The sequence below is a fragment of the Neoarius graeffei genome, chromosome 20 (genome assembly GCF_027579695.1).
Source record: "Neoarius graeffei isolate fNeoGra1 chromosome 20, fNeoGra1.pri, whole genome shotgun sequence".
In the NCBI taxonomy this organism is placed as follows: domain Eukaryota; kingdom Metazoa; phylum Chordata; class Actinopteri; order Siluriformes; family Ariidae; genus Neoarius; species Neoarius graeffei.
Window position 1 is genome coordinate 33,344,890 of NC_083588.1, and position 23,716 is coordinate 33,368,605.

The 23,716-nt window shown below is 40.2% G+C and overlaps 1 protein-coding gene across 4 annotated transcripts in view; it reads right to left on the bottom strand.

Moving 5' to 3' along the window:
• zgc:158403 (tetratricopeptide repeat protein 39A) overlaps positions 1 to 23,716 on the bottom strand; it is a 74,597-nt gene that overhangs the window by 2,116 nt on the left and 48,765 nt on the right. For all 4 annotated transcript variants that reach the window (XM_060901528.1, XM_060901527.1, XM_060901526.1 and 1 more), the window contains exons 10-15: positions 10,866 to 10,933; positions 10,717 to 10,776; positions 10,067 to 10,228; positions 7,213 to 7,304; positions 3,883 to 4,003; positions 3,539 to 3,650 (exon numbers count right to left, since the gene is read on the bottom strand). In XM_060901528.1, the coding sequence (XP_060757511.1) occupies positions 3,539 to 3,650; positions 3,883 to 4,003; positions 7,213 to 7,304; positions 10,067 to 10,228; positions 10,717 to 10,776; positions 10,866 to 10,933 (615 nt within the window). The remainder of the gene's footprint in view (positions 1 to 3,538; positions 3,651 to 3,882; positions 4,004 to 7,212; positions 7,305 to 10,066; positions 10,229 to 10,716; positions 10,777 to 10,865; positions 10,934 to 23,716) is intronic.

Sequence of the window (23,716 nt, forward strand, 5' to 3'; positions counted from 1 at the left end):
GAACATTTACCTTTAATCTCAGTGAAATTTCTCTCGTTTAATAAATTTCTGTGTTTCAGAAACGCATTTTAAATAATTTTTGCTTAACCCATTGTCGGATATTGTACAGTAAGCAAAACCGTGGTTACATACAAGCTACGTTAGTGAGCATGTCACTAAAATTCTCATCTCATTATCTCTAGCCGCTTTATCCTGTTCAACAGGGTCGCAGGCAAGCTGGAGCCTATCCCAGCTGACTACAGGGCGAAAGGCGGGGTACACCCTGGACAAGTCATCACAGGGCTGACACATAGACACAGACAACCATTCACACTCACATTCACACCTACGGTCAATTTAGAGTCACCAGTTAACCTAACCTGCACGTCTTTGGACTGTGGGGGAAACCGGAGCACCCGGAGGAAATCCACGCGGACACAGGGAGAACATGCAAACTCCGCACAGAAAGGCCCTCGCCGGCCACGGGGCTCGAACCCGGACCTTCTTGCTGTGAGGCGACAGCGCTAACCACTGCACCACCGTGCCGTCCCACTAAAATTCTGTAGTACCTAAATAAATAGCAGTTTAACAGACATGCTAATATCTTAACCATTTAAGAATTACAGCCATTTTTGCACAGTCCCATTTTCACAGGCTCAAAAGTAATTGGACAAACAATTATAAATATAACCATTATTTTTAATACTTGGATGCAAATCCTTTGCAGTCAATGCCTACCTAAAGTCTGGAACCCACAGATATTACCAAATGCTGAGTTTCTTCCCTCAAGATACTCTGCCAGGTCTTTGCTCCAGTCACCTTCAGTTGCTGCTTGTTTGTGGGTATTTATGCCTTCAGTTTTGTCTTCAGTAAGTGAAAAGCATGCTCAGTTAGGCTGACTGAGTCAGCCATTTAAGAACACTCCATTTCTTTGCGTTAGGGTAGCTCTTGGGTTGCTTTCGTGATATGTTTTGGGTCATTATCCATCTCTACTGGGAAGTGCCATCCTATCAGGCTTGGAGCATTTGACCAAGTATGAGCAGAAATTATAGCTCTAGATGCTTCAGAATTTATCCTGCTACTTCTATCAGCAATCACATTATCAAGAAACACCAGTGATCCAGTTCCATTGGCAGTCATACATGCCCATGTCCACCATGTTTGACAGATGTGGTATGCTTTGGATCATGAGCAATTCCTTTCCTTCACTATACTCTTCTCTTCCTGTCATTTGGTCACAAGTTAATCTTTTTTTCATCTGTCCAGCAAACCTTGTTCCAGAACTGGACGGGCTTTCTAACAAAGTCTAATCTGGCCCTTCTGTTCTTGAGTGTTATCACTGGTTTGCATCAAGTTTCTGCTTGCTATCGGATAGGTCCGTTTTGTTATTTCAGACTAATGATGACCTTCATTTGGATCAACACCTTTTTTGGACTGCATATTGAAGAGTTCCCATAAAAAGCTTCCAAATACAAATTCAACAACTGGAATCAACTCCAGACTGTTTATCTCCTTAATCTGTCATGAAATAATGAGGAAACAGGCCATAACTGGCCATGAAACTGCTCATTAGTCAGATGTCCAATTACTTTTGAGCCTGTAACCAGTGTGTCAGTGACGCAGTTGCTCACACGGCCGTACCATGAGAAACAAGACTTGTTTATAACTAGCTAAGTTGTTCTTCATGAGAACAATTAGATCTTCCAAACAAAATCAGAATCAAAATCCACTGAAAACTGAGGCCCTGTCCACACGGCAACGGATTCAGGTGAATCTGATTAAATTTTTTATCGTTTCGGCCTGTCATCCACACGGCACCGGCGTTTTGGGTGCCCCAAAACGAAATCTTTTGAGAACGGGTTCCAGAATGGAAAAATCTGGCAGTGGAGCCGTTGCGAAGTCGTCTGGATGAGTAGAACGGATTTGTTTACGATGACGTCACAACCACATGTGCTTCACGCCGGGTAGAAGTGTAACGAACTCGATGCGAGTTGTCAACAAATCCTATAACTTGGTTCATGAAACGCGCTTACAAAATATTTTCACTGTGAATATTTATTGTGTAATGGTGCAAAGTGTGAGAGAGAGAATAGCCCTTAGGGCAGAGTCAATCCCGCCAGCAAAAATAGGGAAAAAAAAAAAAAGGAGCGATCTCACCTCTTCAGATGTTGGTTTAAGTCCGACAATACATTCCTCAAAAAGGGCGTAGAAGAATAAAGTAATCCATCAACGTGTAGCATTCAATTTATTCCGGACCATTAAAGAATTCTGGAGCATATCAGAATGTTGGCGTACCGGCTTCCATCTACCCCCGTTCATTCCTCTTTCCGCGTCTCCATTCAAAAACAGAGCATGTGATTTAAAGGGACTATATCCATAGGATAGGGAGTGAGAAAGTGTGTGCGTGTGACAGTGACAGGGATAGTTACTGTGCGCATGCGCAGTTATGTGCATGCATCTACTTCTATTGTTCTGGTGTCTCTGATGGGACCATCTTACAGCGCACCTAGAGGTGTGGCATGTGTATTGCATTGGTTTCAGCAAGTGTTGCGTTGCCATATGGACCTGAAATTTAACTGATCCGTTGTCCATGTGGACGCGATATTTAAAAAAAAAAAAAAAATCTCGTTGCCGTTGTCGCGTGGATGTAGCCTGAGGGAGGAGTAGTGATTTTCCTCAAAGTTCGTTAACCGGCTTAATTAGCAACTCGTTAATGAGAAATCACAAAACCAGGGAGTAACTTTTGTGCAAACTGGTTAAATCTATTCCCCCCCCCCCAAAAAAATCCACTGAAAACAAGGAGTAGCAATTTTTATGAATTGTCGACGTACGTCGCGTGATAGCAATAGTTCATCGCCCTACAGCCAGTGAGCTAAAAATGGACAGAAAGTCTGTAATTCCATATGGTTAATGCGATGTTTTTGTTGAATTAAATTAAAGCTATTTCTCTCTCTCTCTCCCCCTCACACACATACACACACTTTCATTCCCCCACCCCACAGTCATTATGGTTCATCAGTTCATCACCTTACCTTGGAATACTACCAAGCACTTCTATAACTTGTATCTACTGAGTGATGTAAATGTGAAAAAAACTCAACTGTTTTAAACATGCTGTTCTAATCATTGCTAAAAAACCTGGTAATGATTCAAACACAGGCGGCACGGTGGTGTAGTGGTTAGGGCTGTCGCCTCACAGCAAGAAGGTCCGGGTTCGAGTCCCGTGGCCAGCGAGGGCCTTTCTGTGTGGAGTTTGCATGTTCTCCCCGTGGGTTTCCTCCGGGTGCTCCGGTTTCCCCCACAGTCCAAAGACATGCAGGTTAGGTTAACTGGAGACTCTAAATTGACCGTAGGTGTGAATGTGAGTGTGAATGGTTGTCTGTGTCTATGTGTCGGCCCTGTGATGACCTGGCGACTTGTCCAGGGTGTACCCCGCCTTTCACCCGTAGTCAGCTGGGATAGGCTCCAGCTTGCCTGCGACCCTATAGAACAGCATAAAGCGGCTAGAGATAATGAGATGAGATGAGATTCAAACACACTGAAGTATGGAGTGCAGTACCAGGAGCAGCCTGCAGGGTTTGCTCTGCCTCCAGGAGAGTTTCCAGCATGCCCGCTGTGAGCTCTGGCTGCTTGCTTATCATGGAGAAGCCATTCCACATATACATCATCTCCTGGAACAGGCAGCACAATCAGTCACCATATTTACCCACTGTAATTGCCATTTCTATCTTTAGTTTACAGGAAGTGTGTCACAGGAACAGAAATGTGTCTGTATGCGAGTAAACCACTATCTTTTGCTGACTTAGAACTTTCCAAGACTTGAGGATATTATGTGAAATTCATACATTTACATTTAAGAATATTAGAAGAAAGATGCATTCTGAGGATATGGAGTTGCCTTACAAGCACAGGAACAGGGAGTGGTATGGGGGTGCTAGCTTTGTAGCGTCGTGCTTTGCGGATAGCAAACTTCTCTGTAGGAGGAGACTTCCCTGCTATCTTCTGTTTGAAGGTTGGCACCTGCCTGAGAGTGAGACAAAGCAAGAGACAAAAAAGAGAGAAAGTGTGTGAGAGAGAGGAAACGCTTTTATGCAAAAGTGGAACCAACTGATTACAGAACAATGTTACTTTGTATATAACAGCACTTCATACACTTAATGGTAGGGTGACCAGATTTCCCTAGTCTGAAACTGGGACACTTTTGCGCACGACCATGCTCGTGCACGTACCTTTTTTTTTTACGTAAACGTGACACTCAGAGAGGTGCTCTTATTTTGTTGAAGCTCACATTTATCAACATCTCACATGAAATAAAACAAACAGGCATTTTGTTATCTAGTAGCATAGTGGTATACAGATCAGTTAAATTATGGTCAGACAACAGATTTTGTAATGGCTGAGAATAGGCCAGGCTATGTCCATAGGCCAAATTTAAACTGATTTATTTCACCTGTTTGTGAGAACACCAAGAAGAATGCATATGCACATGTAGGCTATATCTCTAAAATTGTATGCACTATAGCATGAACTTAAAAAGTAGATATGTGACCTCAACATAGCCTAGCTCAGAATCAACCTTACTAACCATTCCCCACAACTGAACGAATAAAGCAAGATGATGTGTACAAAAGTGAACACTTTAATGGAAGGTGGAACAAGCTGTTCAACACAGCCATATGGCCAAACTGTCAGAATGGTATGTTAAACAGAAACAAAAAAGAGAGACAAGTGATTTGAGAATATATACTACGGAAGCCGCGAGAGGCCCTTCATATAATCTTTTTTTTTTTAATTCAGCTTGTTATCCCGAGATAACGACATAATTAATTTCGTTCGTCTCGTTATCTCTAGCCGCTTTATCCTTCTACAGGGTCGCAGGCAAGCTGGAGCCTATCCCAACTGACTACGGGCGAAAGGCGGGGTACACCCTGGACAAGTCGCCAGGTCATCACAGGACTGACACATAGACACAGACAACCATTCACACTCACATTCACACCTACGGTCAATTTAGAGTCACCAGTTAACCTAACCTGCATGTCTTTGGACTGTGGGGGAAACCGGAGCACCCGGAGGAAACCCACGCGGACACAGGGAGAACATGCAAACTCCGCACAGAAAGGCCCTCGCCGGCCCCAGGGCTCGAACCCGGACCTTCTTGCTGTGAGGCGACAGCGCTAACCACTACACCACCGTGCCGCCCATAATTAATTTAGGATCTCGAGAAAACAACACAACTAATTCGAGATCTTGAGAAAACAAAACCGTTATTCCGAGACCTCGAGAAAACAAAATTATTTCATGATCTCGAGTAAACAGCTGAGAAATGGTTCATTCAGGTGCGCCAAGAGACTTGTGATATGCTGACTTTGGGGCTATTTCTCATTCTGTATAGACGCAACTTTGGTCATTAGAATGTCTGGAATAATCGATCACCTAATAAGGCAATATTTTGATCAGGGGTTGACACAGGGAGAGATTGCATTAAGTCTTTTAATAAGGGATAATTTCAAAATTAGTCCGTGGCACCTCCACAGAAGACTGGCCCAGCTTCGTCTCTACGGACGGAGATACAGTGATCCAGCTGAGATCATGAAATAATTGTTTTGTTTTCTCGAGATCTCGAATTGGTTGTGTTGTTTTCTCGAGATCCTGAATTAATTATGTCGTTATCTCAGGATAACAAGGTGAATAAAAAAAAGAAGATTATATGAAGGGCCTCTCGCGGCTTCCGTAAATATACACTGGAACAAAACAGCAGTAAAGGAGGAGAGGGGCGACAGCCCGAGGAAAGCCCCCACAGGAGCGCACATCATTTGCAGCATACTGTAGGCTACCCAACTCAGAACAAGAACAAAGCACTTACAGTGTGTGCAGTAGGCTTCGTGCGCATTGTTCTGCACCTCTCGGAGGAAGGGGTAGGTGCCCTGTAAATCTCTGGAAAAAGGTACATTTTCTTTCCGGCAGAATTGCTGCAGCATTACTGCTGCTAGCTGCTAGACAAAGAGCATTCGCGCCAGTTAATGTTTATTTTATTGTTGCATGGCAACACGTTCTGTTGTCTGGAATAATGTGGCTAAATAAACACCCATGTCACAGGGCCAGTAACCAGGAAAGTCTGCGATTCCTGTCAATTCATCAAAATAGTAAATGCAGACATTTCTCCGCTAATGATTCCCACGCTGCTCAGTCGCAAACGTTGCAAGTGGCGAAAACCGGGACATATCCGTGTCCCGACAGACTTTTGTCGGGACTCGGGACACACAACCCCAAATCGGGACTGTCCCGGTAAAACCGGGACGTCTGGTCACCCTACTTAATGGGCCTCATTTATCATTCTTTTAGTATAGGCCTGTGTAAATGTGTGTGTGAGCCAAACAAAAAAAAAAAGTTTCAGTAATGCTGATTTTCCTTGTACACATGTTGATAAATGTCCATCACCTTTAAAATGCAAAGCACCTTTCACACAGCAGAGTTAATTTGCATTATTTAGCAGTGTAACAGAAACTGAAAAGGCCAACATCTGGAGACATTAGAGAAAGGTGACTTGGATGTGAATGTGAAAAGAAAATAAATAGTCTTTGACATGAGAGTAAAAATATCTCCACTGTACCCAAGTGATAAAGGACACCAGACATATCGTACAGGGAAAACTGTTATATTTGTTTTAAGTGTCGTGGTGACTGTCTGCCAGAAGTCATTCACGTGGTTTCACTCTTTGGTTTCATATGCACCAGTACACTGTGTTGGAAAAGCAAGCGGGCATGTGTCATAAGAAACCTGATGTATTCAAGAAGCAGCCAAATGACGGCATGTAGCACATGAAGGAGCATATGGCTCATTACAAACTGAGACACACCAGATCTGTAGTATTAAAAGAAGATGCTGTGGCAAACAAAACCAACTTGTACACCAGCTGAGCAACTGTAACCCATCCTCCTGTATGCAACTGCAATAAAGTACTTAAAAACGTGACAGCATAATGTGTATATAAAATTGCAGTAACTCATCCCCAATTATAGGATTTCAAGCTGATCAAAGTTTCGAGAAGGATATAAAAGTTTCTGAACCAACAGGATTTTTCAATCAATACCAAATTTGTGCAAATGCTCCTACAAACAATTTATGAATAAATTTGTTCCTGTCCAGTTTGATAAATGAGGCCCAATGTTAGCAAAGGAAGGCACAAAAACCTGAATGCCTTTGTAACAGAGTAAATGCAAATGTATTTACCTGAAGAGCTCAATCTCGTTCTCCCCAAATGGCCGAGCATCTCCTTCTGGCAGCATGCTGAGACAAGCAGCCTTCATGTACACATACATAGCCTGTGTGAGAGAGAGAGAGAGAGAGAGAGAGAGAGAGAGAGAGAGAGAGAGAGAGAGAGAGAGAGAGAGAGAGAGAATCTCAAAAGTGATGCAATGCATCATCTCAGTTCAACTTTTCAACCGTGTTCAACTTCAGCTACCATTCCCACTTTTTGAATGGAAATGGCTTCAAAAAGGTGTTGATTGGACAGATGTTCACTCCATCACTTAAAAAGGTGCTGACTGCAAAGTCATTTGAAGTTTTCAATTTTTTTTTGTACATTTTCCCATGTCTCACAAGACCAATATCATGCAGACAAGACGTGATCGTTTTGATGTGCTGAGGGTCGATTTTCTCCGTTTTGGGACCGTTTTCCTCCCTCTTGAGGTCAACAGTATGGCCTTATGGAAACAGACAAATGTGAGGAGCTTTAACTAATTAGCATAATTATGGAACTGGGTCACACCAAGATGGTGACGCGCAGAAAACATTGGGACTCTGCATCGACCTCGGAGAGTTTTGAGTCACCGATATGAAATTTGTGGTGGACATTCACAAATAGATCAGTGAAACTAAAGACGAATATATATTCTCTCTGTTACTGCTTTTGTGTTATTGTTTCTTTCTTTACAAGATCAAAACTTTAGGTGTATAACTCCATACTCGCTACCGTAGAGTCAGGTGTCCATGCATTCTAAGGCTAAGATCGCTAAGCACTAGCTAGAATGATTTAATCATCTAACCTTGCTCTTTCTTGCAGTTGCACTCACTAGGCAGGCTTTCCTTTTCTTTTCTGCTGACTTTTAGCTCGTGGGGGAGTGGAGTCTGCCACGTTTGCCCACGGTGACTTTGTTTTGGTTAAAAGTAGCTGAAAAACGCCCCATGGTGATCACGTGATATTGTTGCTCACTTGCTTTGGCGAGCTCCAGAATCATAAAATGCAGGACGCTTTTTATCTGAGCAAAACATTTACACATAGGATACACGGTGCGTGCAGCAGTGAAACATCTCGAAACTCCAACGGCAACAGAAACGAAGCATTTTGCCCAGAATTCAAGTTGGCACTCGGCACCATCAAGATCAAACAAAACCCAAAAAATGAACTCCTTTATACTGACAATATCCATACAAAACATGTTCGGGTGTTCACTTGTTCATGTTTGTACTTGTATAAATGTATACAGATTTTATTTTAAAAGAAAAACAAACAACGTCCCTGGACACTGACCTCTTACTCTCTCCAAGGTTCAAATATGACGTCAGATTGTGACATCACTTACCCACGACATGACTTACTGAGGCTGAGACACAGGGGATCTAAATTGTTATAAACTACCCTGAAGATGCTTGAATGTCAAGCATTTGGCTGTAAAAATAAGCCTGATCACTGAAGCAGTGAACACACACACGTAAACAGTGAGCGCACACATACCCAGCCTTTGGGAGCCTTTTACTGCCTATAAAACACTCCATTGCTGGCTACTCAGGTTTTTTTTTTTAAACACCCCAAAATTAAACTTTTCATTGTATTTTTATGTGACATGCTTTTGTTTTTATTCATCAAGAAAAGTGATCTTTTCAGATGGCAAGAATCGCGTTGCTATAACATTGTTTACTAGTGTCTGTACTATGGGTACATTGTTAAACCAAGTTAAAGTCTGTTGATTCATGCATTTTGTTGCCAGTAAAAATCACAAGGTTACAGAAAATTTCTGATTAGAGTTAGAAGTCTTTGTCACATATACATTACAGCACAGTGAAGTTGTTTTTCTTCATCAGGGCGCTTGCCGTGACTGGCGGTTATTTTTTGGTGCTGTTCCTCAGTTGGCATGTCTTGGAAACCACATTTGAGCCCTAGAATCTTAAAGTGCATATCCTGGACCAATTTTGTTTTTTTGATATGAAAGTATGTCCCTTTACACACTCATCCAGAAGGGTAATTTTGCACAAGGCCATCTGTCTACAGCAGAAAAAAAAAAACAAAATAAAATGCGTCTGGAAAAATCCCAAGGGAGTCTGGAGCCAGATTCGTGATGTCACCTGCGGAAGCGCCAGCAGGCTGAGAGAGCTTGCACGGTTTCAGTGCACAGTCTGTGTAGACCAAGTTTAGCAGCTAGCGATTTTGCATTGAAATATGGAGTTGTCACCTGAGCACTGGATGGAACTGCATCTTTTTTCAGATCAAGTTGCCTCGCGAAGCCCATTTCCCACTGCAAATAGTTCTCAAAGCCGTCGGGCCTTGTGAAGTGAGCACCACAAATAATGCTGTAGTCTGTAGCATGTAGCCAGTTTTTCCGGGTGCCTCGCACGAAGAGCTCCCATTTCTCTCTCATTGTCCGGTCTTTTGGAAAACGATGAGTACTAATCCCATCAAGATTGGTGCTGCTACACCCTCCTACGATACATCTGTTAACCATTTTAATAATTACATGATAACATTAAAGAAATTTGCAGAAAACCACCAGGTCATTTTCTCAAACAAACCAGCGCTGACGTAGGATTCAGAGGGAGGCGTCCCGCACGCGACGTCACGAAAATCAATGTTTGCCGGAAAATCCAAATGCCAAGTTTTTTTCAGAGGCAGACCAATTCGCCTCAAATGGCTTGATTTCAACTGAGTTTTTCTGGTATTGCGCAAGGTAAAAAAATTGCACAAAATGCAAAATGTGACAGATATTTGACCAAAGTTTAATATAAAATAGGAGAATTACATTGATCTTGCTCCTGAATTTACCCGCGATATGCACTTTAAGCACAACATTAGACAGAAGTGCTGGCTGACCTTGGACCAGCGGCTTTCCTGGCTGAGCAGGTCGGCGTAGAAGTAGGCCATTTTCCAGTGCCTCTTGTAGGTGAAGCACCACATCAGTTCCCAGTAGCACATGTGGTGAAACTGCTTCCAGGCCTGCTGTGCTTTACAACCATCCTCAAATAGCAATACTGCCTGGATATGGACACAAACTCAGTTATGCGAAGTTTTCTAATAAAACTAAAGAACTCTAGAACCCTTGGTCCACTCGCCTTGACATTCAGGTGAGAATCTTCACATAGCATAGTGATTAGTGGCTTTGTTTACACTGCTGAAAAGCTTCAAACAGCAAGAACAGTTTGTGTTTTGTCCTTGGATAGCAGTCAACATTACAGCCAGTGGTGCCATAGTTTTTAAATGGGCCTGGTTAATAATATTTCAAATGAAGGATGTTAGCACAGGGAGCAAGTACTGTGCCTTATTTTATCCTCAAATACATTTACACTTAAAAGTATATGGGGCATGCCCACTGGTTTCACAAGTATGCCAAACAACCACGGAAATGTACAAGCTCTACAACACAAAACAGAGGGGCTCTGATTAGCATGAAATTGCAGCGGAAATCATTTCCTGACATAATTTTAATAACACTCCCTACACACAGCCACCCTCAATTCACTCACCTCATCAATGTTGCCCTTTATTTCCTCTAGCCTGCCCGCAAAGAAAAGAAAAATGGCCCCCTGGAGAAGAGAGGCAGAGAGAAGAGGATAATTTCAAAAGCACAGCTATAGCATGTCACTCAAGAATTGAGAGAGAGAGACACAACTACCTGCGGATATCGTAGCTGAAATGGCTTCAGCAGTTTCTCTGCATCAGCTACTTCTCCCTCACCTGTCCCTGCACAGGGGAAAAAAAAACAAATGAACAAACAAACATTCCCTACGTGCACATGTACAACCCTTGTTCCACAAAGGTTGGGTCATTGTCTCTCATCTCATCATCTGTAGCCGCTTTATCCTTCTACAGGGTCGCAGGCAAGCTGGAGCCCATCCCAGCTGACTATGGGCGAAAGGCGGGGTACACAAGATATTTAAATGCTCAAACTGATAAACCTTAGTTTTTTTTGTAAACATACACTCATTCTGAATTTGATGACTGCAACACATTCTAAAAAAGTTGGGACAGGGGCAACAAAGACTGGGAAAGTAATGAAATTCTCAAAAAACACCTGTTTGAAATATTCTACAGGTAAAAGAGGTTAACTGGTAATTGGAAAAGCTCAGTCGTTCACAAGTAAGGATGGGGCAAGGTTCACCAATTTGCAAGGGCGCTGTTAGGAGGATTCTAAAAGTCCAGCATTGACAGAGGGTCCTCAGGAGGACAATATCATGTACAAGTTAATTTAATAAATTTAAGAAAAATAATAATAATAATTTTGTCTCTTAAAACGAGCAAATACAACAACCACCTGGTTTGGTTTTCCATTTTCCACAAAATTATTAGAATAAATAGTCTTAATATTTCACCCCTCTCCCCATTCATTACATGGTACAGTCTTATGTAGGTGGAGCCAGAGCATGACACCATGCTAGGTTTGTTGCTTTCCAATCCAGCAGCAACAATAGCTGCACATGGTAGAAGCACAGCTATCTACCATCAGTAGATGGACACCATTATGAAGTCGGGTTACCAAAAACAAAGGGGGGGATATTTTATTCCTTCATAAAGCCCAAAATTTCTAGTGGTGCCCCTGCCAATTTGTTTTTCAAATTGGCAGGGGCATGGGTAAATAGCAGGTTGCGAGGGGAAAATAGTCCAACAGTTTAAGAATATACAACTGGGTCATTCCGTGCCAACTCACCTAAGGGTCCCCACATCACCGTCTCAGATTTTGCTCAAAAAATTCTATAATCAAGAATCATATGTTTGTACCACACATGCAAAATATTAGCTCCCAATTCATTGTAGTTTTGGAACTACTGGCCTTTGAAATTTTGATGTCAAAATACCACATGACGAAATGGCTCTTTCCCCAACTTCAGAGACCCATAACTTTTTATTGCAGCTATCTAGACAGTTGTGTTTGCAGATTCTTACTGAATGATACCCACTCTTTTCAAATCTGTTGTCAGAAAGCCTCTGAAGGACATACGTTTTGCATAATGGGAAGCCAAAAATGACGTTTTGGCCAAAATCACATAAAATTCATTAAAACTCTAGGGGGCATAGTAGAAATATGAAGCTAGTTAGATTTTTTTCCTCACTACATAGTATTTGTAGGGTTGTTATCTGTTCACAGAAACATATTTTGCCATGAAATTTCAATTCCTGAATTTACAAAAAAAATTTTAACATCTTACGTCCTTTCCGAGGGGGCTAAAATAGGGCATTTTCGCCATCTTATTTGGTCATGTGGCTAGGGGTTTAGGATCTTCAAATTTTTTGTGAAGATGCTCTCATATAAGATGTAACTACTCCCTGATTTTTTTTAACAAACGCCCCTTGCTTCATATTTTAATAATTTTTTTTGTACATGGACAGTTTCATCATTTTTCACTTTTTTCCACATTCAGAACTCTGTAACTCTAAATTGGAAGATTCCTACTAGCAGCTATTTCAGATTTACATACACTGACACACAAATTTTCATATTTTAGTAGTTGTATGCCCAAGAAATTCATATTTTTCTTTCTATTGGGACCTAAAAACAGCTATTTGGCCAAAAATGACAAAAACGCTGGGCAGCTTTTAATAAACAAGGGAATAATAAAGGGGTGTTTTGCACACAAATTAAGGCTTATAAGAACCTAATCTAGGCATACACATTTCCTGAACAACTTTTTCTGTATTGTATATTATTTTTTGCAATTAGAAAATTTTAGGTATAATTGCAATTTTTGTTGAATATCCTTGGAAAATATAGAAAAATAACAAAATTCTGGAGTAGTATTTTTTATATACTTCAAGGTTGTGTAAGCACAAAACATTTAGCAATGAGGTTTTATTTACATATTAACACATTCAATGATCCATGATCATGATGTTGAAAAACATCACAAGATTTGTACATAATTTAAAGTCAAATATGGGCATCCGTGATAATGGGTAATTCATTCACAGGCAGTACAGTTTCATGTGATGTGCTAAGACACTCATAAACTGTCATCTAGTAGTACATAAGTTAAAACTTAAGTCTTTCACAAGTTTGAAGTCATCCTCTGTTAGTTGGTAATGGCGTCCCCCACTTTTTATGTTTGGGGCCTCTACCACACAAAGGACATGAAGCAAAGGCACCCAACATTCATCTTTCCTGCTTTGTGGTGGCCATGAGAATGTGTTGCCTCGTCCTTGTCTCATGAAATTGACATACACATCATTTTCTTCTTCATTTCTGGTGACAATATTTCCAATGTACCATTTTCTGTCATAAACACAGGCAATATATTTGCCTGGCTGGTACATATTTGGTGCAGATTGGGACATTTGGCTTGGGGCCTGTAACTGGGACTGTAAAACTGGTGTGGTTTCAGGTCCTATGTCCACTACCGATGATGGTACCACATCAGAAGAAACCCTTCTCATCTCCAGCTGAGTGGGTGCAATTGGGCAGAAGCTGTGATGAGATCTTGTTCCAGGATAGAAAAAGTCACCACATCTTTAATTTATGAGGAAAATAGCCCATTCCCTCCAGAACTTGAAAAATATCAAGTCAACATTTTTGTCATTTTTGGCCAAATAGCTGTTTTTAGGTCCCAATAGAAAGAAAAATATGAATTTCTTGGGCAGACTACTACTAAAATATGAAAATTTGTATGTCAGTCAGTGTATGTAAATCTGAAATAGCTGCTAGTAGGAATTTTCCAATGTAGAGTTACAGAGTTCTGAATGTGGAAAAAAGTGAAAAATGATGAAACTGTCCATGTACAAAAAAAATTATTAAAATATGAAGCAAGGGGCGTTTGTTAAAAAAAAATCAGGGAGTAGTTACATCTTATATGAGAGCATCTTCACAAAAAACTAGAAGATCCTAAACCCCTAGCCACATTAACAAATAAGATGGCAAAAATGCCCTATTTTAGCCCCCTCGGAAAGGACGTAAGATGTTAAAAATTTTTTTAAAAATTCAGGAATATAATTTTCATTGCAAAATATGTTTCTGTGAACAGATAACAACCCTACAATTACTATGTAATGAGGAAAAAAAATCTAACTAGTTTCATATTTCTACTAGGCCCCTTTGAGTTTTAATGAATTTTAAGCGATTTTGGCCAAAATGCCATTTTTGGCTTCCTATTATGCAAAAAGTATGTCCTTCAGAGGCTTTCTGGCAACAGATTTGAAAAGAGTGGGTATCATTCAGTAAGAATCTGCACACACAACTTTCTAGATAGCTGCAATAAAAAGTTATGGGTCTCTGAAGTTGGGGAAAGAGCCAATTTCGACATGTGGTGTTTTGACATCAATATTTCAAAGGCCTGTAGTTCCAAAACTACAACATAATTGGGGGCTAATATTTTGCATGTGTGGTACAAACATATGATTCTTGATTAGAGAATTTTTTGAGTAAAATCTGAGACGGTGATGTGGGGGAGTTCCTGAAATTTAGGTGAGTTGGCACGGAATGACCCAACTGCAAGGAATTTAGGGATTTCACCACTGACAATCCATATCATCAAAAGATTCAGAGAATCCAGATAAATTTCTGCACAGAGCAAGGCTGAAAAAGGCCAACATTGCACCCCTATGACCTTCAAGAGGCACTGCATTAAAAACCAACAAGATTGTATAAAGGACATACATACAGGACACTTTCAATGGAATAAAAACATGTATACTATTCCCTTCCAGCGGGTTGCATTCATTTGGTTTGATAGCATGCAATATTCTTAGCATATCACTTATCCTACGTGTATTACGTCATTCTACCCAATGGAGAATGAGTGTTGAATATGGTTTACGATATCGCATGGTTGTCAAGACATGACGTCACACGTCGGAGATGTAAAACTTCCGTGCTAGCAAATGACGGACAATTTGTAAAACAAACATTGTCAGGTTTGCCTCATTAAAATATGGAAGATTGAGAGAATTTTAAGAGAAAGATGTGTTGAACACTCCAAATGAAGGTGCATTAATAATAATAATAATAATAATAATAATAATAAACAACTAGACTGAATTTCCGCAGAGAAAATGCAAAGTGTGCTTGCTGAGCTGTAGCAGAACAGCTATCATGCTAAAAGCTAGCATGCCAACATGCTAACAGCTAGCATACTAACATGCTAACAGCTAGCATGCTAACAGCTAGCATGCTAACAGCTAGCATGCTAACAGCTAGCATGCTAACAGCTAGCATACTAACACTCCATTCATTTGAATGGAGCCAAAAATCAATGGAAGCCTATGGAGGAGAAAAAAGGATGTGTGAAAACCAAGAAAAAGACGAGTGCAGGTCTCAGATGAGGGGATGGATATGTGTGGGGACTTGCCCTGAGGCATCATATGAAGTCTTTTGAAGTTTGGTCACTCAGTTAAAAAAATTTGATGGAGAGTGAAAGCTTTTTTCCCAAAACGCCATTCATTTACAATGGGGCCAAAAATGAATGGAAGTGAATGGATGAAAAAGTGGGGCATGAAAAGGAAAAAATGAGTGCGGGTCAGAACCGAATGCATGTGTGTGTCTGGGGAGTTGGCCTGAGGTATCACATGAGGTTTGGTGTGTCTGCGATGACGCGTGTCCGAGCAGGACGATTCAATTCGTGAGCCCTATTCATTCTCTATGGGAAAAAAATGACAGAAAAACGACAAGAACGAGAGAACAGGGTGTGTCGATCCAAAAGCTGAAAACAAGCACGCCATTCTAGATCAGGCCCTATGTTTCAGCGTTGGAACGGTGTCTATCTTGAAAGCCCTAGGAGTAGTGGATCCAAAAAACAGGTGAAACGTAATAATAATAAAAAAAAAAAAAAAAAAAAACAATAATAAAAACTTAGTGTGCTTTTGCAAGCACACTAATGATAATAATAATAATAATAATAATAATACTACAACCCTGAATCCAAAAAAGTTGGGACAAAGTACAAATTGTAAATAAAAACGGAATGCAATGATGTGGAAGTTTCAAAATTCCATATTTTATTCAGAATAGAACACAGATGACAAATGTTTAAACTGAGAAAATGCATCATTTAAAGTGAAAAATTAGGTGATTTTAAATTTCATGACAACACCACATCTCAAAAAAGTTGGGACAAGGCCATGTTTACCACTGTGAGACATCCCCTTTTCTCTTTACAACAGTCTGTAAACGTCTGGGGACTGAGGAGACAAGTTGCTCAAGTTTAGGGATAGGAATGTTAACCGATTCTTGTCTAATGTAGGATTCTAGTTGCTCAACTGTCTTAGGTCTTTTTTGTCGTATCTTCCGTTTTATGATGCGCCAAATGTTTTCTATGGGTGAAAGATCTGGACTGCAGGCTGGCCAGTTCAGTACCCGGACCCTTCTTCTACACAGCCATGATGCTGTAATTGATGCAGTATGTGGTTTGGCATTGTCATGTTGGAAAATGCAAGGTCTTCCCTGAAAGAGACGTCGTCTGGATGGGAGCATATGTTGCTCTAGAACCTGGATATACCTTTCAGCATTGATGGTGTCTTTCCAGATGTGCAAGCTGCCCATGCCCCACACACTAATGCAACCCCATACCATCAGAGGTGCAGGCTTCTGAACTGAGCACTGATAACAACTTGGGTCGTCCTTCTCCTCTTTAGTCCGAATGACACGGCGTCCCTGATTTCCATAAAGAACTTCAAATTTTGATTTGTCTGACCACAGAACAGTTTTCCACTTTGCCACAGTCCATTTTAAATGAGTCTTGGCCCAGAGAAGACGTCTGCGCTTCTGGATCATGTTTAGATACGGCTTCTTCTTTGAACTATAGAGTTTTAGCTGGCAACGGCGGATGGCACGGTGAATTGTGTTCACAGATAATGTTCTCTGGAAATATTCCTGAGCCCATTTTGTGATTTCCAATACAGAAGCATGACTGTGTGTGATGCAGTGCCGTCTAAGGGCCCGAAGATCACGGGCACCCAGTATGGTTTTCCGGCCTTGACCCTTACACACAGAGATTCTTCCAGATTCTCTGAATCTTTTGATGATATTATGCACTGTAGATGATATGTTCAAACTCTTTGCAATTTTACACTGTCGAACTCCTTTCTGATATTGCTCCACTATTTGTCGGCGCAGAATTAGGGGGATTGGTGATCCTCTTCCCATCTTTACTTCTGAGAGCCGCTGCCACTCCAAGATGCTCTTTTTATACCCAGTCATGTTAATGACCTATTGCCAATTGACCTAATGAGTTGCAATTTGGTCCTCCAGCTGTTCCTTTTACTTTTCCAGCCTCTTATTGCCCCTGTCCCAACTTTGAGATGTGTTGCTGTCATGAAATTTCAAGTGAGCCAATATTTGGCATGAAATTTCAAAATGTCTCACTTTCGATATGTTGTCTATGTTCTATTGTGAATACAATATCAGTTTTTGAGATTTGTAAATTATTGCATTCCGTTTTTATTTATAATTTGTACTTTGTCCCAACTTTTTTTGGAATCGGGGTTATTATAATAATAATAATAATAATAATAATAAAGGCTTTTTCACGGTATATCAGATATATTCCGTTCAGCTAGCATGATATTGAACTTGTCTTCAACTCGTTCAGTATCATGCTAGCTGAACGGAATATATCTGATATACCACTCAACACCAGCCAATATTATTTAATTATTACATGGGCTCAGAAACACTTCAGAAAAAGGTTGACCATAAACACAGTCAGTGCATCTACCATGCAAAGTAAAAGCCAAATATCAACAATCAGAAATGCCACCGAATTCTCAGGGCTCGAGCTCATCTGAGATGGACTGACACAAAGTGGAAGTGTGCTGTAGTCTGAGGAGTCAACATTTCAAAAGGTTTTAGAAAAATCACAGATGTAATGTCCCCCAGGCTAAAGTGGAAAAGGACCAGCATAAGTTTCAAAAGCCAGCATCTGTGATGGTATGGGGTGTGTTAATGCCCATGGCATGGGTAACTTGCACATTTATGAAGGTACCATTAAATGCTGAAAGGTACATACAGGTTTTGGAGCCACATATACTGCCATCCAGGTGACATCTTTCAAAGATGTCCCCGATTATTCCAGCAAGACAATGCCATGCTACATTCTGCATGTGTTACAACAGTCTGGCTTCATAATAAAAGAGAGCAGGTGCTAAACTGGCCTGCCTGCCTCCCATTGAAAATGTGCGGTACATTATGAAATGCAAAACATGTCAATGGAGACCCCGGACCATTGAGCAACTGATGTATATCGAACAAGAATAAAAAATAAATTTCACATTTAAAACTTCAACAATTTGTGTCCTCAGTTTCCAAATGCTTACTGAATGTTGTTAATAGAAAAGGAGATATAAGAATGGTAAACATGCCCCTGTCCCAGCTGCAAGCATCAAATTAGTGTATGTTTACAAAAAAGGCAAATCAGTTTAAACATTGATCATACGGTCTTTGTATTGTATTCAGTTGAATATAGGTCAAAAAGGATTTGCAAATCATTGCATTCTGTTCTTATTTGTGTTTTATACAGCCTCCCCACTTTTTTGGATTCAGGTTTGGACAACCGTTGCTTCGTCATCTTAGCACATATTAGAAACTGCCTTTTCAACTTGTGTTCTCTGGCACATAAACATCTCTCCAGTAGTCATTTCATGTCTCCGGTCAATATTTCTTTCAACTCTGTGTCATGATTGTAATATTACGGTACAGTTGACATTTGCAGCTGGCATGTCTATATGCTCCAAGACCAATGACTAAGTAGGACCCGCTCTCTATTTCTGTAAAAATGTGCAATTACTACATATTTCCAATGAACACCTGAAACAATTTGATAACCCACTTTATCTTGCAGTGCTATATAATTTGGCTAATGGTCAAAAAGTATATACCATTAATGTGAAGATAATGTATCATAAGAGTGGGTGATATGGCAAAAATATCATGATAGACATTTAGACCATTTTGATAACCATGTCATGCACCATGATATAAAAACATGAACTGAAAAATGAGGAAAAGTATTTCTATTTAAAATAATTTAAAGGTAGACTGCCTTTCAGATTTTTCAAGTTTAGGCCATAAAAAGAATTTTCCCTGACAATTATTTGTCTTTAGTGGACCAAAAGCTACTGAATTCAAATCACAGACTTCAAATTGTGTGGTTTTTTTTTTTTTAACAGAACAATTAAATTAATTTAAGGCCACGTGGCCCTAAATAAGGGAGAATTTTTCTTGCTTCACCGTGACCCAATTCAAGATACTACGTCATGCATCACATGGTGGGCTTTTCCTGTTCGCACAAGACGCTGTGGGATACAAATTTGAAACAGGAGAGGGAAATGGAGGATGCGAACGAAACATGAAAGACTAACTACAGTAACGGAAAGCGAGAAGACATTATGTTGTGAAGGAAAGGAAACGCAGGACCAAACTAATAAATGGATATCGGTGGTCAGCGAGCACCTCTGTGTGATCAACTGTTCGTTTAGCGACAGAATGATGTCATGGTCAGGGCACAGTCAAGGTAAACCTGTAGATGGCAGTAATGCAACACTGGACACCAGCTGCCGTAAAACCCCAAAGAAGGTAAACCTGCGCATGCGCACACCGGACTTCCTTGGTCTGCTTGACTGCACAAAGCGAGTGATTTCATGCACATTATTCACTAGAGAAGCCCCTCAAATTAAATAACTTCCCAGCCACAGAATGGCCTGGGGTGTTTTTTTTTTTTTTTTTGAGATGTTGCAGAAATAAACAGATCACAATGACCAAATTTCAGAGGGAACTAAATTTCACCGATGTTATGAAATCAAAAGGCCATCTAGCTTTAAGTAAAGGATTTTTAAAATTAAATAAATAAATAAAATTTACAAGTCTATTGTGATGCAATTCATCACAATATACAACCCCAAATCAGAAAAAAGTTGGGATGGCATGCTGAAACTGAAAACGAGGATTTGTAAATAAACTTTGACCTGTATTGCATTCAAAACACCACAACAGAAGCACATTTGATATTTTATCGCATGAATATTGTTTATTTTTCAAAATAAACAAACATTTCAAAAAAGTTGATACAGGAAAGCATTTACCACTATGTAATGTTCCCATTCCTTCTCACAACACAAAAGACATTTAGGGACTGAAGACACCAAATGATTACGAATTTCCAGTGTTCTTTTGTCCCCTTCTTCCTGCCAGCACATCTTAAAGTGTGTAACAGTACAGGTTGTTGTGATGAATTTTGAAATGAAAAATGACCATACATTCTCTGTTGGGGACAGAGGGAACAGACACCCTTTTATTCCACAGCCATGCCTTTCTAATGTGTGCAGAATGTGGTTTTGCATTGTCTTGTAGCAATATCCTTGGAAAAGATGTCATCTGGAAGGCAGCATATGTTGCTCCAAAATCTCAATGTACTTGGCAGTATTAATGCTGAAATCACAGAAGTGCAAGTTACCTTTGCCAAGGGTATAGACACAACCCCACATCATGACAGACCCTCACTTTTGGACTTATGACTGGTAAAAGTCTGGATGTTTTTTTTTTTGTCTTTGGTCCAGAGCACATGGCATCCATTTCTTCCAAAAAAAAAAAAAAAAGAGGCCTTTAATATTGATTCGTCTGACCACAATACAAGTTTCCACTGTGTGATGGTCCATCCCAGATAGCTCCGAGCCCAGAGAGGTTAACGGTACTTCTGCACAATTAACACAAGTTTTCCTTTTGCACAATAAAGTTTTTTACTGGCATTTGTGGATATAGCTCTATTGTAGTGCTTGACAAAGGTTTGCCAAAGTAATCCTGAACCCGTGCAGTTATATCAGCTATAGATGAATGACTGTTCTTGATGCAGTGCTGTCCGAGGGATCAGAGATCATGGGTGTTCAGCTTAGGCTTGCACCCTTGACCTGTGCGCAACAAAATTGTTCCAGATTCCTTGAATCATTTAATATGTACCATAGAGGGCGAACTATCTAAATCACTTCCTAGCTTTCTGAGGAACATTGTTTTTAAACATTTCAATAGTTTTCTCATGCATGCGTTGACAAACTGGAGGATCCTCGGCTCATTTTTGTTGCTCAAAAGACTGGGCCTCTCCTGGATACTGATTTTGTACCAAATCATGATTACAGGTCACCTGTTGACATATCCCATTTCAAATCACATCATTATAAAATTGTTTTATTACTAGCCTTAAACTGCTCCCATCCCAACTTTTTTTTTTTTAGAATGTGTTGCAGGCCTAAAATACAGGAATGGATGCATTTTAACAAATGAAATTAATTTGACCAGACAAAGAACATGAAATATCTTGGGTTTATACTGTCTGCAGTGAAATACAAGTCAAAGTAAATTTAGAAATCAGTGCTTTCTTTTTTAATTTGCATTTTCTATACCATCCCAACTTATTCTGATTTGGGGTTTTAGGCCTCAGACCAGGCTCCTAAATGGGTCAAGTTGTGGGAAAAATAGTTTATCATTTTGTATGGATCACATCCAATGTGTGTTTCAATTTTGACAGTACCTGCTGCATGCAGGTTCATCCAACCTTATGTACTCGCTTTCCTCCATTTCCAATTCATGCAGTATATAGACTTGACTTGCTGCCCTCCATCTGAATTTCATGTGTCGTAAGTCACATGATTGCAAACCAGCTATATGAATATAGCCCAATACAACACTACAGTAGATTACCTTTGAAGCACATTAGGAAGAAAAAGTTTAGACCAGATATCCTGGGCTGTTTCATTTTGATTTATTTTTTTCTGGTGCAGATCAGTTACACAGTCATTTTTTGTTTCGTGTAAAATATTAGTGCTTTACAACTGAACAAAAATGCAGGGTCTACATACAAGTATGTAGTGCACAGAACACCATTTGACATGCAGTTATTCTTATTAAAACCACTGTTTTAAAAGGAATCCACAGTTAGAACTCTGAATAGACCAAGTATGTGCAACCACAATGCATTCTTGTGTAGTGAGCAGAGGTTGGAAGTAAAGTACAAGTGTTACTGTATTTAAGTCTGTTTTATTATTTTCACCTAATACATGTAACTTACTTAAGTTATTACAATTATTACTTATTTCACTTAAAGCTCATAGGCAATGGTTTTAATTTTATGCACATTTGAAACTTTATATGTAAAAAAACCTTCTGTAATTTTCTTCTGGTCCCAAGAAGTATTGTTCATAAGTATTAATTAAAATAAGTTAGTGCGGATCTGTTCGGATATTTTCGGACTACTCGGTGTGTGACGCCATTTAAGACAAACAAATCGCTTGAGTTGAGTCCACTTCCATTTAGTTACATTGCCGTTCAGCTTGAGTGCAGACGTGCGTTTGGGAATTTCCAAAGAAAAACAAAACAAAACATACCTTATTGTTGTGCAGTGAACTGTAACAGGACCGGTTCAGGAAGAAGTTTTTACCTTTTTCCGAGAGAGAAGAGGCGGAGAGAGTGGATTGGCTTTTTCCGAAAGAGGAGACGAGGCGGAGAGAGTGGATTGTGCACGTGAAGCCAGAGGGTTGGCTTTTTCCAAAAGAGGAGAAGAAGCGGAGAGAGTGGATTGTGCACGTGAAACAAAATCAAGCAGTCAAAGAAACGGAGCAGCAACGCTCAAGCAAAAAGGAGAAGATTGGAGGTAAACATTTTTACTTCTGCTTGCAATTGACAAGTCAAGAATCCTGAGGGATCCTGTACAATCATTGTGGAAATGAGACAAAGGGACATTTCCTCGCTTAGAGTAGGCTATAAATAGTATAATGCCATGGATGGCAGGCTAATGTGGCCTACCGGCACACTGTCAAGTAATCGTTACCTATATCCACTAGGAAGGGCGGTTTAATTATTCTTCAAAAGGGCTCTTATTTAGCATTACGACAAAAGTAAGAATTTATCATAACTACCAGGATAAATCGTTTGGGCGCGAGTCTTGTTGAGGTCCGGGGTCACCGGGATCAGAGTCGGCCGAGTCACTGTCCAATTCCGAGGCCGCACGGTCAAACCAGTGAGCCACGTTCACAGATTGCTTCGCAGCAGCCATAGGTTCATACATGCATGGTTTCACCTCTCGATATTTAATTTGGAGAGTTCCTACTTCAAAATCGCTATCAGACATTTTACACAACCTCTCATGACCAAAGTCCGTACACGTGTGCTCAGTTTGCAAGTAAACACAGAACTGCTCCCAGTCTGTTTGGCTTAAATGACGTCACGATGACTGTCCCCTGGCGGTAAAAGTGGGCATAAGAGAGACAAACAAACCTTCGGAAATTGGGCAAAACAGTATATTTTAACCGTTTTATTCAATTTTAGGGTGCAAATTAGACACCAGGAAGATTGAATTTGTTTTTTGGGTCGTTCTTCTAGACAATAAAGTTGATATTCTATGTTTCACCTCCAACCATTGCCTATGAACTTTAATACATTTAAAGGTAGACTGTCTTTCAGATTTTTCAAGTGTAGGTCATAAAAAGAATCTTCCCTGACACCCAATTATTTTTGTTTAGTGGACCAAAAGCTACTGAATTCAAATCACAGACTTCCAA